The 13,893-nt window shown below is 40.8% G+C and overlaps 1 protein-coding gene across 1 annotated transcript; it reads right to left on the minus strand.

Annotated features, from left to right (window-relative positions):
• Positions 1-930: 930 nt before the first annotated feature.
• Positions 931-11,385, minus strand: LOC139723488 (cytochrome P450 2J5-like). Its single transcript, XM_071634729.1, has 4 exons — positions 11,025-11,385; positions 4,767-5,278; positions 1,869-2,208; positions 931-1,100 (listed from the first exon to the last, which is right to left on the minus strand). The coding sequence occupies exons 1-4, from the start codon at positions 11,383-11,385 to the stop codon at positions 931-933; spliced, it is 1,383 nt and encodes a 460-aa protein (XP_071490830.1).
• Between the last annotated feature and the right edge of the window lie 2,508 nt (positions 11,386-13,893).

A 13,893-nucleotide genomic window follows, 5' to 3' on the forward strand; every position in this document is an offset into this window, starting at 1 on the left:
ACAAATATTATACAAAGAAAAACGAGTACAGCAGATTTTTATGAGAGAGAAAAGAAAAATATACGTACGTCTGCTGGTACGAATGAAATAAACTCAATTCAACTGATTTTTGTTACTATCAAATCAACAAGGAGTAAATCATTGTGGTAAAAAGCTGAATACCATAACTTAGATACTGTAGTAAGTCTTATCAAAAGCAATCACATACCATTACGTCATTAGGACTAGTGCTTTCTCTGCTGGCCTCTACGTCCATGCTGTCTGTTTCCTTCTAATTGTCTTGAAAACTTTTGCTTACAGTAATCTTCTATTTTCCTCCCTTTTTGAACATATCCCTGCGTACTAGATTAGATAAACCATGGTCGACAAAAATTAGGGCCTGCCTCCCCCCCCCCCCCCCCCACCCCCAAACAATTATCGATTATGGCGTCAATGGGAGGAGCTCCCATTCTCCCGTTGAGGGCGGGGGTAGACGTAGCCCTGAGTACACTGCTGTACTTCTTTATGGGAGTAGGCAGATGATGTATTTACATGTAGTCCAAAATCTTATCCCTTTTTGTCGCTTATGAATACACTCGGTTCCTAGACACTATCCTCAAATGTGAAGGCTGGCGGAAGCTTTTTTTTTTTTTTTTTTTTTTTTTTTTTTTTTTTTTTTTTTTTGCCTGCTAGCTTATGAAACCAGGAAGTGGCCTCCCTCCCCCCTTTGTTTTTTGAAAACGTGGCGCCGGCCATGTATATATAAAATCAACATACATTTAATGTAAAGCATAATATATAATATCTTTTGTGTATGTGAAATATCAAACGACGCTGTATTTCTGAAGCAAAGTGCCCACGAACCCTCTCCATCTAATCTTACCCATCACAACCGCGTTACTTTCTCTCAGGATTGGTAATTTCTACTGCCTACATCTAAACGTTTCCATATCAACGTGCCAAGGCCCTAACCCTATAGGGAAGGGGGCTAAAGGTCATGAGACTCCGTCCTTCTAGGGCTGTCTCTTCGTCCACTGTGAGGGTGAACCGCTGCAGGAGATGGGTGGACATGATGAACATTTCGATTCTTGCAAGTTGCTCCGCTGGGCACGTGCGGCGGCCTGAATAAAGAAGAAAAGATGAAGGGCTGAATGATTCCTCATACTCGTTATCTGTCATTGTCGCGCAAATTATGATATAAACTCAAACGTGCATTTGAATTAAGTGAATACAACAATACTATCAGAACAAATCAGTGAAAGTATGGGGAAAGTTGGACAATCCGTTGAAAAGTTATATGCCTTTTTAAAGTTTCTTTGCAGCCATCGCTGACTACTGCAGTTTGTGAATTCACAAGTGAAAACAGTGTAGCGATATCATCAAAAAAAATCCACAAATTTCACTTTTCATGAAAGGTATATACATTCCCCCAACTTGTTACTAAAATGGTGGTATCATTTTCCCTGCTTTTTAAAAGAGTAGGACAAGTGCTCTTTCATTATAACAGAAAAAAAATATTGATAACATTTCCTTAAAAAATACAGCTATGTCTTATGTCGGTTTGTTAAATTGTGCCAATATATGACAAGTTTTAGAAGAATCATCAGATATCGCTGTTTTTCTCAATAAATCATAACTGTAGACGGTTTAGTCTAGAAACATTATTTCTATCATACTTTGTTAACATTTTGCATGTCTAACAATACTTTACTTTAATTAAACTGATTCAAATTTTAACATTGTCTGCTTCTATCCCTACCTCACATTTCAGAACCATTTTGAAACACTATAAAGCTAGGTTTTTGTTTCTTATGAAGATGATGAATAATACTTTTAAATGTAATAACATTGTATTGCTGTGACTGGCAGTCAACAATTATACTACGTACCAACTCCGAAAGTGGCAAGCTTCATCTCAAGCTGTTTGTTGAATCCGCGCCCATCGTCCACCAGGAAACGTTCCGGCCGAAAACATTCGGGGTCCTCCCACTCACCGGGCGACATGGCCAGCGTGAAGCTGTTGTTGACGACATACGAGCCCTTTGGGATGTCGTAGCCGCCAATTTTGACGTCGCATCGCGTGCCGTGAGGTATTTGAGCCGGCACCGCGGGGTATCGTCGAGTACACTCGGCAATCGTTGCCTGAGTGTATGGTAGATTCGGTTTGTCGGAAAGGCTGGGAAGTCTGTCCCTTCCAACCACACGGTCTAGCTCCTCTTGGACTTTTGCCTGCAAGTAATGATAGTGAGAAATGACAAATGTCATTAGTTAAAAATGAAAAGGGGCGCAAAGAGAAGTGATTAACAAAGTAAGCAGTTGGTGATTTTCAAAGTTCACAGAAGTGCTTCAAACCATAGCAGAGAAAGTTTAGACAAATCTCGCCAGAAGCACTTTACTGCATGTATAGAAATATGCAAAGCTGTTGAAAAGTACACAGTGTGCTCAAAGAAAAACGTGCTCTAACGAAGGTTAATAAGCATGCATAGTTACATCTTCTTCTTTTTTTTTTCAATTACGCATGGCAATCATGTTGATCGTAAACAACTACAGAATCGTCCAAAACTTTTCTGCGATCATGGTAATTGCTACGAATAGCCTCAAGATCTGATGCATCTACGATTATGAGTTCCCCACGATTCAGACCACGAATTTAATCGTGGCGCAGATTTAGTAATGTGATAGACAAATCTTATCCAAAAAAAAAAAAAAAAAAATCTACAATCAACTACTGATGGCCAGCTGTTTGCTTGCGGAGCGGATTTCACGACAGTGGGAACCCAGCATAACAAAATTCTGTTTAGAAATAAGAAATAAATGCAAGTTTGAAGGTGAGACCAACCCAAAAGACATTGAAAACTCCCTGATATCACTTGAGCGCACCTTCAGTTCACCCTGAGAATGAATTCCATTTTTTGTTTGTTAGTTGATGACGGACTGTATATCTACAGTCATTCAAACAAACTGTATTGGCGTTAAGGGTTGTATGAAATACAATTATTCATTAAGTACACCAATATTAATCGTACAAATTACTCTAAATACGTATGACTTCCACATACACATGCAATAATAAAAACATAGTAAGCTCAAGGGATCATGCAGTTTTAGTTGAGACCTAATAGCAGGTTTCTAACATTTTTGGTGAAATAATGAGAAACCTCTTATGAGATATGAAAGAGCATGTAATTCTAAGGGGAATTAAACGTTTATTTGATGAAAATTGGTTTCGAAATGGCTGAGATATCCAAAAAAGAGCGATTCTGATAAAGTGTGGGACCCACACTTTATTACGGTTGCTTTGTTTTACTTTGTTTTTGGATGTTTCAGTCATTCCAAACCAGATTTTAATCAAATAAACTTTGAATTTCTCGTAAAATGGTATGCTCCGTACTATATCGTAAGTGTCTTCTTGATATCTCGCAAAAGGTTAAAAGCCCAATTCTCATCTCCACCAATAGTGTAACATCCCTTTAAGCGAGCAATGTGTTAAGGGTAGTATGAAATACAATTATTTATCAAGTATACCAATATCAATCGTACAAATTTCTCTAAATACGTATGATCTCCATGAATATGCACATGCAATGAATACAGACAGAAGTAAGCTTAAGCGAACAGCTTCCATAATCACCTGAATCTTAGGATATTTGGCCATGCAAAGGAAATACCAAAGGAGGGAAGCAGAAACGGTCTCGAATCCTCCGAGCATGAAATCTAGGGTCAACTGAACCAGACAATCGTTGTCGAATGAACCCAGGTCAACACCCTGTATACAGATGAAATTCGAGGAATGTACTAATCATTTCGATAATCATGTAGGTTACGCGAGTTTATTCACTGAGTGAAGATAGCACATGACAACAACTTACCACGAAAATTTGCTTCTTTGGAGGAGAAAAAAAAAATGAGTTGCAAAAGAAAAAAATGTCAGCATGTACCCTTGACTCCGTTAAACAAAGCGTTCGTAATTCTATGTGCAATAATGTTATAACGTGTGACTGATAGAAAGAGAGAATGTCAATGATAATCTTAATATGATGATATTTGATAAACATGTTGGACCTGTGGATTTATGATTATAGTACTGAGTAATGATAATCATTATAATAGCAATAATGATACTAATAATAATACATTACATTTGTAACGCGTTCGATACAATGTTTCTCACGCTCAAGTTGGAAGAGACGAAAAAAATGAAAGAAGAAAAATGAGTGGTAACAAAGAACTTGTCGAAAATGCTAAATTATATCTAACGTTACAAAATAATGTGGGCATCACCGAAAATGCCTTGCGTTTGAAGTCGTAATTCTATGGTAATATAACATATTGCAACATATGTTTCCACTTATTCCTTGATTAATCTTCTCCGTTGAATGCTAGTAGTTTTGTGAACAAGGGACCCCAGAAGAACGTATATGAGCAAGGCCAAAGCATCGAAAACGTAGTGGGATATTCCGGAAGAAATGACGATAAAATCGTACATTATTGATAACATGAAATGGAGATTTTCTGTTTGACTGCATCTCTGTCTCATTTTCACTATACAGGTTCCTATCCCCCTCCCCCTCAAAAAAACAAAACAAAAAAATCAACAAATATTGGCAACCAATTGCAACAAATCAGAAACACAGGGAGAGTAGTGTTTACTTCTCACAATAAATGTAGTACCTGGTTGGATATATAAACAGAGCAGTCTTTCGATTGTTTGCATGGTAGATAACAAGGCTATGTGATCAGTGTTTATTATCTAATGAACTGACATTTGAAACTTTACACACACGTACCTCTGACCTTCGTCGATGCTGCTCCGCTAGGAAACCGTAGATGATGTCGGTTGGTTTCTTGTCAGGAGTGAACGACTCGCGATGTCTTCGTATGATGGCCGTGAGGAATTCCATCATATTTAGCGCGACGGCATCTCCTTTCTTGTTGATGGCAAGTGGTAGCCGTGCCAACAGCGGCACATGGTAGAGGAAAGCAGCCGGGCCCATCCAGTCAAAGACTTTAGAGGCTAGTTTCGACATACTCACGAACTCACTGTCGTCGTAGTCGTAGATCTTTCCCGTCATGATGCAAATGGTGATGTTGGACACGGAAACGGTCACCATCTCGGCAGGGTCGAAGAGTGCTCCATCCTTCCTCGCAACTTCCGCCATAAGTTTGCGGGTGACGGTGCTGACTATGTCTTCGAAGTTGTTTGTGGCAGCCCGGATGTCACGGAACATGTTCTTGATGAACTGGCGCTGTTCTTTCCATGTTGGACCCTCGCTATTTGTCACCAAGGCCAGTCCGGAATCTAAGAAGTGAATAATGAATATGAAATTATCCATGAACAATCCGTAATTAATGGGGCATCTTGTGCATTTGAACGTGTGTCAGCCCCCCCCCCCCCCCCCTTCTCTGGGCTACCCTCCCCTCTCTCTCTCTTTCCTGTTTCTTTCAGTAAAATAGGGCGATTGGGGGCGAACAAAAGGGGCATGAATCGATGAAAAGTAGTGCACGTCTACATAAACTACGCAGATATAGGAATTTAAAAAAAAAAGAAGGAAAGAAAAAAGAAAGAAAGAAAGAAAGAAACTGTGCTATGAAAGTGTATCTGGTGATAGAGCAATCACAAATCTCGTCATTTGCAGGTATATTCACTTTTACCGGAGAGCGAAATCTGACATTCATCTTATATTTCATGTCATTTCATTTCATTTACGGTATATATTTGTTACGGTATTAAATACACTGTTGGATGATTTTCGTTCACTTTGTCTCCGTCTATGCAAATCGAAATTTGTAAGTTCGCAACTGCCTTTTAAACAAATACCCCTGTTTGTTAAAAATTGCATCAATTTGAATAATTGCGCAGTACCCGCTGCACGCTATAAGCAGGGGTGTAAACATCGGGAGACTAGGGGTATGCTGCATCCCCAGTTTGAAGTTTGAAGTTTGATCTTTATGTTATGAAGGAGTTGGAGAAGGAATTCACAGTCCCTCCTCTCCCTCCCTCCCTTTCATGAATTTTATCCCAAAATGTATAGATCAACTTCAAGTAAGTTCTCAATCTTTCCACTCTGAAGTCACATCTTGTTGCTACGAAGTATGACTGCACGCGTGTTGAGCGGGCTCTCACTGTGAATTCTTTCTCCAACTCCCTGATAAAATAAAGATCAAACTTCAAACTGGTAAATTCTCGTTTAATCTTTCTATTATGTTTACTCATGGTGACACGACATTAACTCCTGCGACAGCTGCTCCGGTCGTATTTTCCTCAAGGACTTATAGGGTTAGGGTTGGACTTGTGATAAAGTTCTAAGTTTAGCTTGAGATGAAAATTAGGATTGTGGTTACGATTATATTGGTGGGTAGAATTTATGTTTATCAAATTAGAGTGCAGATATTTCACGGGAGCGAATGTGGCAAGAGCAGGAGAAAGGAACTGAAGCAATATTAACACACTGCATTTTAATTTTCCCTTTGTGTATAAGATTTCACATGTGTCTGTTGATAACTGCGTTGTTGTGTGTGTGAGAGAAAGGGAAAGATTGCTTGGTGACATTCAGAGCGGCTGAAAAATTAGAAACGATTAGAATGTGTCCCTGAACAATCCTGTTATTTGTCCCATGTTCATCGTGTCACTGCCGGCAACCAGGGACAGCCTGGTGGTAGTGTCGCTGCCCGGAAAGCAGTATAGATGACAGGTTCGAGTCCCACTGGTTCCCTTTTTCCGACATGTTTGTTAATTTACAGATCAGCAGTTGCGATCGTAGCATATTTTCATTTGTAGAGGGAGACATACTGAAGAAACTCAAACCTGAGCCTTCACCCCTCTGAATAATATCTTTCTTTCATCAATCCTGTCATTGTCAGGGCTATTGTGCCCCAATAGTCGCCAGTAAAAAGAAACTGAAAACGCCTTGTGGGTGAGAGAGCACAAACGCGAGATAAGTTTGTATGAGGTCGCAATGTCTACCATCACTGACAAAAGGCGAAACATTCCTACGTATGTATTTCAAAAGGCTCTTAAAAGACGGCATGTTAATGGCCGTGGAAATATTTTCAGTTCAAATCCTTGAAATCCCAAGCAAATGGTATAGCATCCCCCGCGGGCACACATGATCAAAATGCAAAAAGGTCTCACTGCGGGAGGGGGAACCCCCCCCCCCCCTTCTCCCACATCCCTCCACAAGGTATGCTGGTATGTGTACCCCCTGTATGTTGTGATATCCGTATCGATAGTCTGTGGTAGTGACAATGCAGGTTGAACGAGGTAAAACAGGCTATCAGACTGCCAAGCACCAAATGCACGGTTGACTGATGAAAATCAATAAAATGTTTTTCATATATCTCGCTGGCGTGAAGAACAGAAGAGAAAATATGTTTGAGTGCTCCCTAGAGCTCGAGTATATGTACCCCCCCCCCCCCCCCCCTCTGTATGTTGTGATATCCATATCAAGAGTCTGTGGTAGTGACAATACAGGTTGAACGAGGTACAGGGTACCAGACTGCCAAGCACCAAATGCACGGTTGACTGATGAAAATTAATAAAATGTTTTTCATACATCTCGATGGCATGAAGAACAGAAGAGAAAATATGTGTTTTTCTGCTCCCTAGAGCTCGAGTATATGTACCCCCACCGGCCCCACGCTCCTTCCCCTTAGACATCCATTGTGGTACAGTGCGAGATCTCCCCATTGTCACCCTTGTAACGTTTCCTGCGAAGCGGGAATTCTCTTTTCTTTTCTTTTTTCTTTGTTTTTCTTCCCCGCTAGAAAGGAATAAGTTTAGCAGGAAACATTGAAGCATCCGAACGTTACTGCTTACATTTCCCGTCACCATACTTTCAACGTTGGAGTTCTTACATACATCATTTGTCTGCGAATGAATGACAAAACAACAATTCAACGAAATGCGTGTTCAAAAGAAACATCTCACTACATCACTTTACACATACTTGAGCAGTTTTCGTTAAGAACACGAATTATGTTCAAACTGACTCAAGACTCAAACAATATAAAATTATTTGCCCATGAAGCAACGGGTGCACGTCACGAGACCGACACCCACGAGTCATACAGCCAACGAGTCATACATCTCACAAGTCAAACAGCCCATGAGTTATACAACTCACGAGTCATACAGCCCATTTGTTCAACACTAAGCTAACAAGGCCCACGAGACCGACACATTAAGCCCCGTGTTGCATCTGTCGAATTGGTGGGCTGTTTTTACCTAGAGTCGAACTCATGGGCTTTATTTGCCTAGTGTCGAACTCATGGGCCGTATGATTCGTGAGCTGTATGACTCATGGACCTGTTTTCAATGTCGAACTCGTGGGCTGTATGACTCGTAGGTGTCGGTCTAGAGGGAACACCCCGAAGCAACTACGCAGACTAAAATACATGTTGTCCTTCATCGTAAATAAGGACGTGTTCATTTATTCCTGGTCTAACATGATTGATACCATGAATTAAAATTGAATACTGTCTACATTCATCTAGGTGTCTCATCATATTGATGATCACCGAAATGAACCTCTGAGAATAGCCAGAGTCATTTTGATTCTCAAATTTCACATTTCCGCTGCTCTGAAAGGTGGATAAGTCTACCCCTCCAACACCCTTCCCCATTTGATGTCTTTGCTCCCTTTCCTGGACTCTTTCGCTTTCTCTGATCAAAACATTGGCATGCATGGCGGCAGCATAGAATGACGTTGGGCCAACGTCACATTTCTGACGTATGGACCAACATTTAAGCGTGACTGTGGACCAACGTTAGGCCAAAGGATCATTCGAGGTGGACACTATGGTTGATATAACGGTTACAGCCCGTTATTCCGAAGGTTCGTTATTCCGAAGGCTCCTTAATCCTTAGATTCGTTATTCCGAAGGTTCATTTTTCCGAATTTCATTTTCGGATTAACGAATTATCGGAATAATGAACCTTCGGGATAACGCCACAAATATTCGGATTAACGAACCCTTTTTCATTTTCGGATTAACGACCCTTCGGAATAACGAACCTTCGGAATAGCGAACCTTCGGAATAACGAACAGCACCCGATATGGTAATGGTCGGACATTGTACCAACGTCTGCTCAACGTCCAGTTTCATTGTTAGGCCAATGTTCGCCTGAAGGCCAAAATGACGTTAGGCCAATGTTATGTTTTTGATGTTATCCAAAGTACACGCATGACATTGGACCAACGTTGAGCCAACAGGTCATTCAAGGTTGAAAAGTAGTTTATAACGTTGGTCTGGCAGAGTACAATCGTCGGCATAAATAACACCAGAAGTTTCACCGAGGAACAAAGTTGGCCCGCCGGCAAAAATGACGTTTGGCCAATGTCATAATGTTCCTGACGTTTGGTTGAATGCTGCTTTAAAAGCTAGTGCGTTGGAATAACTTCATTATGTGGTGGACAGTGGTCGGTACAGCCCAACGTCGGGATAATGTCATGACAAAGTAAAAACGTGGTAGGTGTAATTGACCCTACCTGCCAAAATATCGACAAATCCCCAATAGAATTTAAATATAGATATGTAATATAATACAATCCTGCATGGATTACTACCAAAATTTAGCCATCTGTTCCTTGCGCCACTCTCAACCTTTCCTGTAAGGTTTATCGAAATCAGTTCAAAAATAGGTTTTGACTTATTTTGTACACAGAAAAACAAGCAAACAAATGCCCAAACAAATGCGGAGGAAAACATAACCTCCTATCTTGGCTGACTCGTATGTAGGCCTATAAAGCTACCACATTGGTCTCAGTTTCACGTCTTGTATGATTGTGATATGAACGACACGCAGGTTACTTTGAACTGTGTGTACAACTGTATTTAAGTTACACGAGGTATGATCGAGGTCGTTGTATACAATTCAACGATCAACGAGGGTGAACATTTATATAATATTGACAGGCCTCGAGGGAGATACCAGAAAATATTGCCCAAACTGAAAAAATATTGCCCGAGTCGAAGACGAGAGCAATATTTTTTCAGTGCGGGCAATATTTATCTGGTATCTCCCTCAAGGCCATTCAATATGATAATTATTACCTATCCCCTAGGTAAATTAGGAAAATATGTGAATACGGCCACACACTATAATATAGATCAAGCTACATTTGACTACCTGTAGATCATCCACATGTCGAATAATTCAAAAATTGTTCATCAATGTATATCATTCAACTCCAACTTCAAAGATACATATGTAGTTGTAACAGGCGAACTTCAAACATCTGAACGCTTTTACACTTTATTTTTACTTCTGTTTAAATTTGTAGAGTTGTAAAACTGATGGTCACTTAGCAATTATTGAGCACAAATGGACTATACAAGTCAATGTTTGACGCGTAGTGCTGCTGGAAGTGGTCGACCTTGTATGAGTTGATTTATAGGCGTTCTTCTGCGATGCGTGTAACCGACACGCAGCGACGTCCTGGGGCCCGTTGCATAAAAGTTATAATTATTGTGACTTTGACATATCCAATGGTAACTGCCATGGAATTCTTGATTTTGATTGGCTGTTGAGCATTGTTACCATGGTAGTTACAATTGGATGGCAAAGTTACCACAATAGTAACTTTTATGCAACGGGGCCCTGGAATGTTTTCTTTTCGTGGTCGAGCGGAATGTTAAAGCAGGGAGGCGGGGAGATCGAGAGATACCACTCTTTCTCTTCCCACCTCCCTGTGTTAAGTTAATGGCGAAAACCGGCAGAGGCAAAAGACGAACGAATATTGACTGCTGACCTTTGACCCTGCAAAATAACAACAGCAATTGCCTCGTAAAACTACCTCGTATAGGTAGGCTAATTATTTGTGTTTGTTCTCAGTCTCTTTGATATCTCGACGTCGAAGAGAACATTATCTCCTTGCCTTCAAGGTTTGTGTACATAAATGCAGAAAAAAAAAGTCAAATTGCAAACGAGGTAAAAAGAAATCCTTCGTTTGAATACGCATATAGTGTAAAGATACCGGAGATTCTGTGGCATTTCTATTCTTTTCTTTTCTTTTCTCTTTTTGGTTAGATACAGACAACTCACTGGAATCTTTCCTCCCCAAAGCCCTGTTAAAAGGCAGGATGACGGCTCTGTCGTTGATATCTGCGCTCTGGAAGGAATCGTGCACCAGAGAGTAGTGGTTCAACAAAACGAACCGCGTCCCGAAGATGCTGAACGTGTAGATGTCCCCATACTCTTGAGCCCACTTGAGGAACAGTTCGTGTCCACATTTGACGCTTCCGAGGCTGAGGTAGCTCCCAATAAACGGCAAACCAGTCGGTCCCGGCGGAAGACGGTACCTGGCTCTCTCAGCGAGGTGCAACATCAGCCAGATTACACCGACGATGACCAGGAGAACTGGCATACTATACAGAAAGCTGAAGAACCAAGACAGGATAGACATTTTGATCTCTCTGATGCAGCTTCTCCAAAGTAGAACGGCTTTCGTTTGGTGTCGATTCGGAGCCAGACGGGTTCACATTTTCGAGCTTCACGAGTCGCTGAATCGCTCAAAAGAATGTTATGCTCAGTACACAGGATCAGTGCAGGGACCTCCCTGATCAGTGTCATAAATCAGAGAGCGTACAGAGGGGTGCGGAACCGCCGTTGGGGGATGTGGGATGGAATGGGTTGTAGAATTGAACTTTGACCCAACCAATCACTAGCTGCACAACCATCCCTCCCTCCTAAAAATAAGTAGCAACAACAACAACAACAACAAAAACGGTCTCACAGGCGCCTCATGAAAAGGGCTATATTCCATCGGGCCATCGTAAATTTCATGTGTGAGATGACACCAAATCTCTCGTGAGGTGAAAAAATAAGACGTTTCTTTAAACGAGGAAAATATCTCTTTCAACGTCACCCGACATTTTCCAGATGAGTGCGGGAGATCTTGTAGTATGAGAAGTCTTGCGGGTGATATCCCGGGGAAAATTTCCCGGGGAAACTCTTTAGAAATTCCACCCTCGAACCGTCCCCGGCAGCCCCAGATGACGCGGTATAGTGTGAAAAGCATCGCGGGTAACTTCCCGCATGAAAAGTTAAGGTGTGCAGGTGTGACTTTATATATATATATATATATATATATATATATATATATATATATATATTTGTGTCTGTGTGTGTATGTGTGTGTGTGTGTGTGTGTGTGTGTGTGTGTGTGTGTGTGTGTGTGTGTGTGTGACAGACAAATAAAAGCCAAAATGGTGGCAGCGAACGCTGCACAACTGATATCAGGGTCTCTTATGCGGGGAAGGGAGAGAGGAATGGTCGACTGTTACGATCAAGTTCGTTCTGTTTGGGGCTATACATTTCCAATCTTATGCTATAGAAGTATTATCCCCACCATACTTTCACGACAATGATGTTTAGAATGTCACAAATGGTCATTTTGTCAGTTGAAAACACATTAGTTGATGAACAAGAAATAGACGGTTTTCCGCGCCACATCGCATGGGTACATTTTTATCGGCATCCGAATGGCAGCCCTCGTCACTTTATTTATTATCGTTTTACCACTTTTGTTTTTGTTTTTTGTTTTCTGGTCGTCGTCAAACAACGGAGAGGTATATAAACCAAATGGGGGAAATGGTTCCGCCAAAATGCTCGAACACATACGGCGATCTGTATAACTTCTAGCCTTTTGCCAAGGACCTCTCGTTGTATGGTAGAGTTAGCGAATGGGGCGAACGAAGCGAGCTCGGCTGAATTGGACAGAGCGGTGGCAGTCGCACTTAGCTGGGCTTGCTTCGGTCGCCCGTTGCTAAATATAGCCATCATACAGCAATTGTTGATAAAAGGCCAAATAACTTCCAGACTTTGGCCGCTTCATTTCGAATGTTATCTTTACTGACCACACATAGATAAAGAAATGTCGGAGATCAATTATTGCTTTCTGAGGTTATCACCCTGTCATATACCGTGGTAATGAGGCATGTGAGCGAGGGTCATGACCAACATAAATGAACTGCTGTCATGGGTTCTCATTAATCTTGGGTCCCCTTGTACTGAAAAAAAGAGAGAGAAGAATATGCCTATTGCAGAGAAAATACCATTAGACCAGCCGATATCTAAAATGCAGCGCTCTCTGTTACCAAGGACTGATTTCACCTATAACAAGTGACGTCAAAGCCCAACCACAACTAAAAAAAAAAAAAATCGTAAATCTCATTTTCACATTCACTGTTGATTCGTACTCATAGCAATCCTTACTTTAGTACTCAATAACATATTACGAGAAATATAGAGCAATATGTCTCAAACACTCGAAGCTATTTCTATCGACAAAGTGGACATTCTATAATCTTCGATATGGAATGAACTTTTTTTATGAATATACAATGCACACTTCTTACCAGTCCAGTTAGAGAAGCAGTGGCTTACGAAATACAAGCATACGCAAGTGAAATAAAACTTGTACATTAAACGCCAAACTGCAAAGTTGATGGAGTGGAATAAAAGGCAATGTATACAATGCTTCAGTTTTAACACATAGAAGTCATTGAAAGATTACAAATCCTTCATATTTATAACCTGTATACAAACAGGCCAAGCAGTTCAACAAAGCGAAAGTACGTTGACCCAGACGTTCACTTCTCCGCGACCTATCTCTTGATGTTGCTTTGTTTGTTTAAATACATTATTTACCACTGAAATCACCACTGTTGGAACCTCTTCTTCCAGAAATATGAGCTCCTCTTCCCGAAAAAAATAAAACCAAAAGACATTCGTAAGTGTCTAGGGCCTATTCAGTCATCAGTTTGCTTATCACACCTCACGCAGTTTTGACAGCCTACTATTCATAACTCATTATGTATTGTGTCAGGAAAGGAATATATTTGCTCAAGTTTTTATATATATCCATTGATTTTATATAAAAGTTCGTTAGGTCAATGACGTCTCTGTGATA

Source organism: Diadema antillarum, unplaced genomic scaffold, assembly GCF_040938485.1.
Source record: "Diadema antillarum isolate AM-2024a unplaced genomic scaffold, OU_Dant_1.0 scf00000192, whole genome shotgun sequence".
NCBI classification, from domain to species: Eukaryota; Metazoa; Echinodermata; class Echinoidea; order Diadematoida; family Diadematidae; genus Diadema; species Diadema antillarum.

What these genes read in the sequence shown, in the direction of transcription:
- LOC139723488 (XM_071634729.1), bottom strand. Translation starts at nt 11,385, where the DNA reads ATGTCTATCCTGTCTTGGTTCTTCAGCTTTCTGTATAGTATGCCAGTT. An exon ending in AGCATCGACGAAGGTCAGAG is followed by an intron (nt 2,209 to 4,766) that starts GTACGTGTGTGT and finishes CATTACTTGCAG; the next exon opens with GCAAAAGTCCAAGAGGAGCT. An exon ending in GCTTGCCACTTTCGGAGTTG is followed by an intron (nt 1,101 to 1,868) that starts GTACGTAGTATA and finishes TTCTTTATTCAG; the next exon opens with GCCGCCGCACGTGCCCAGCG.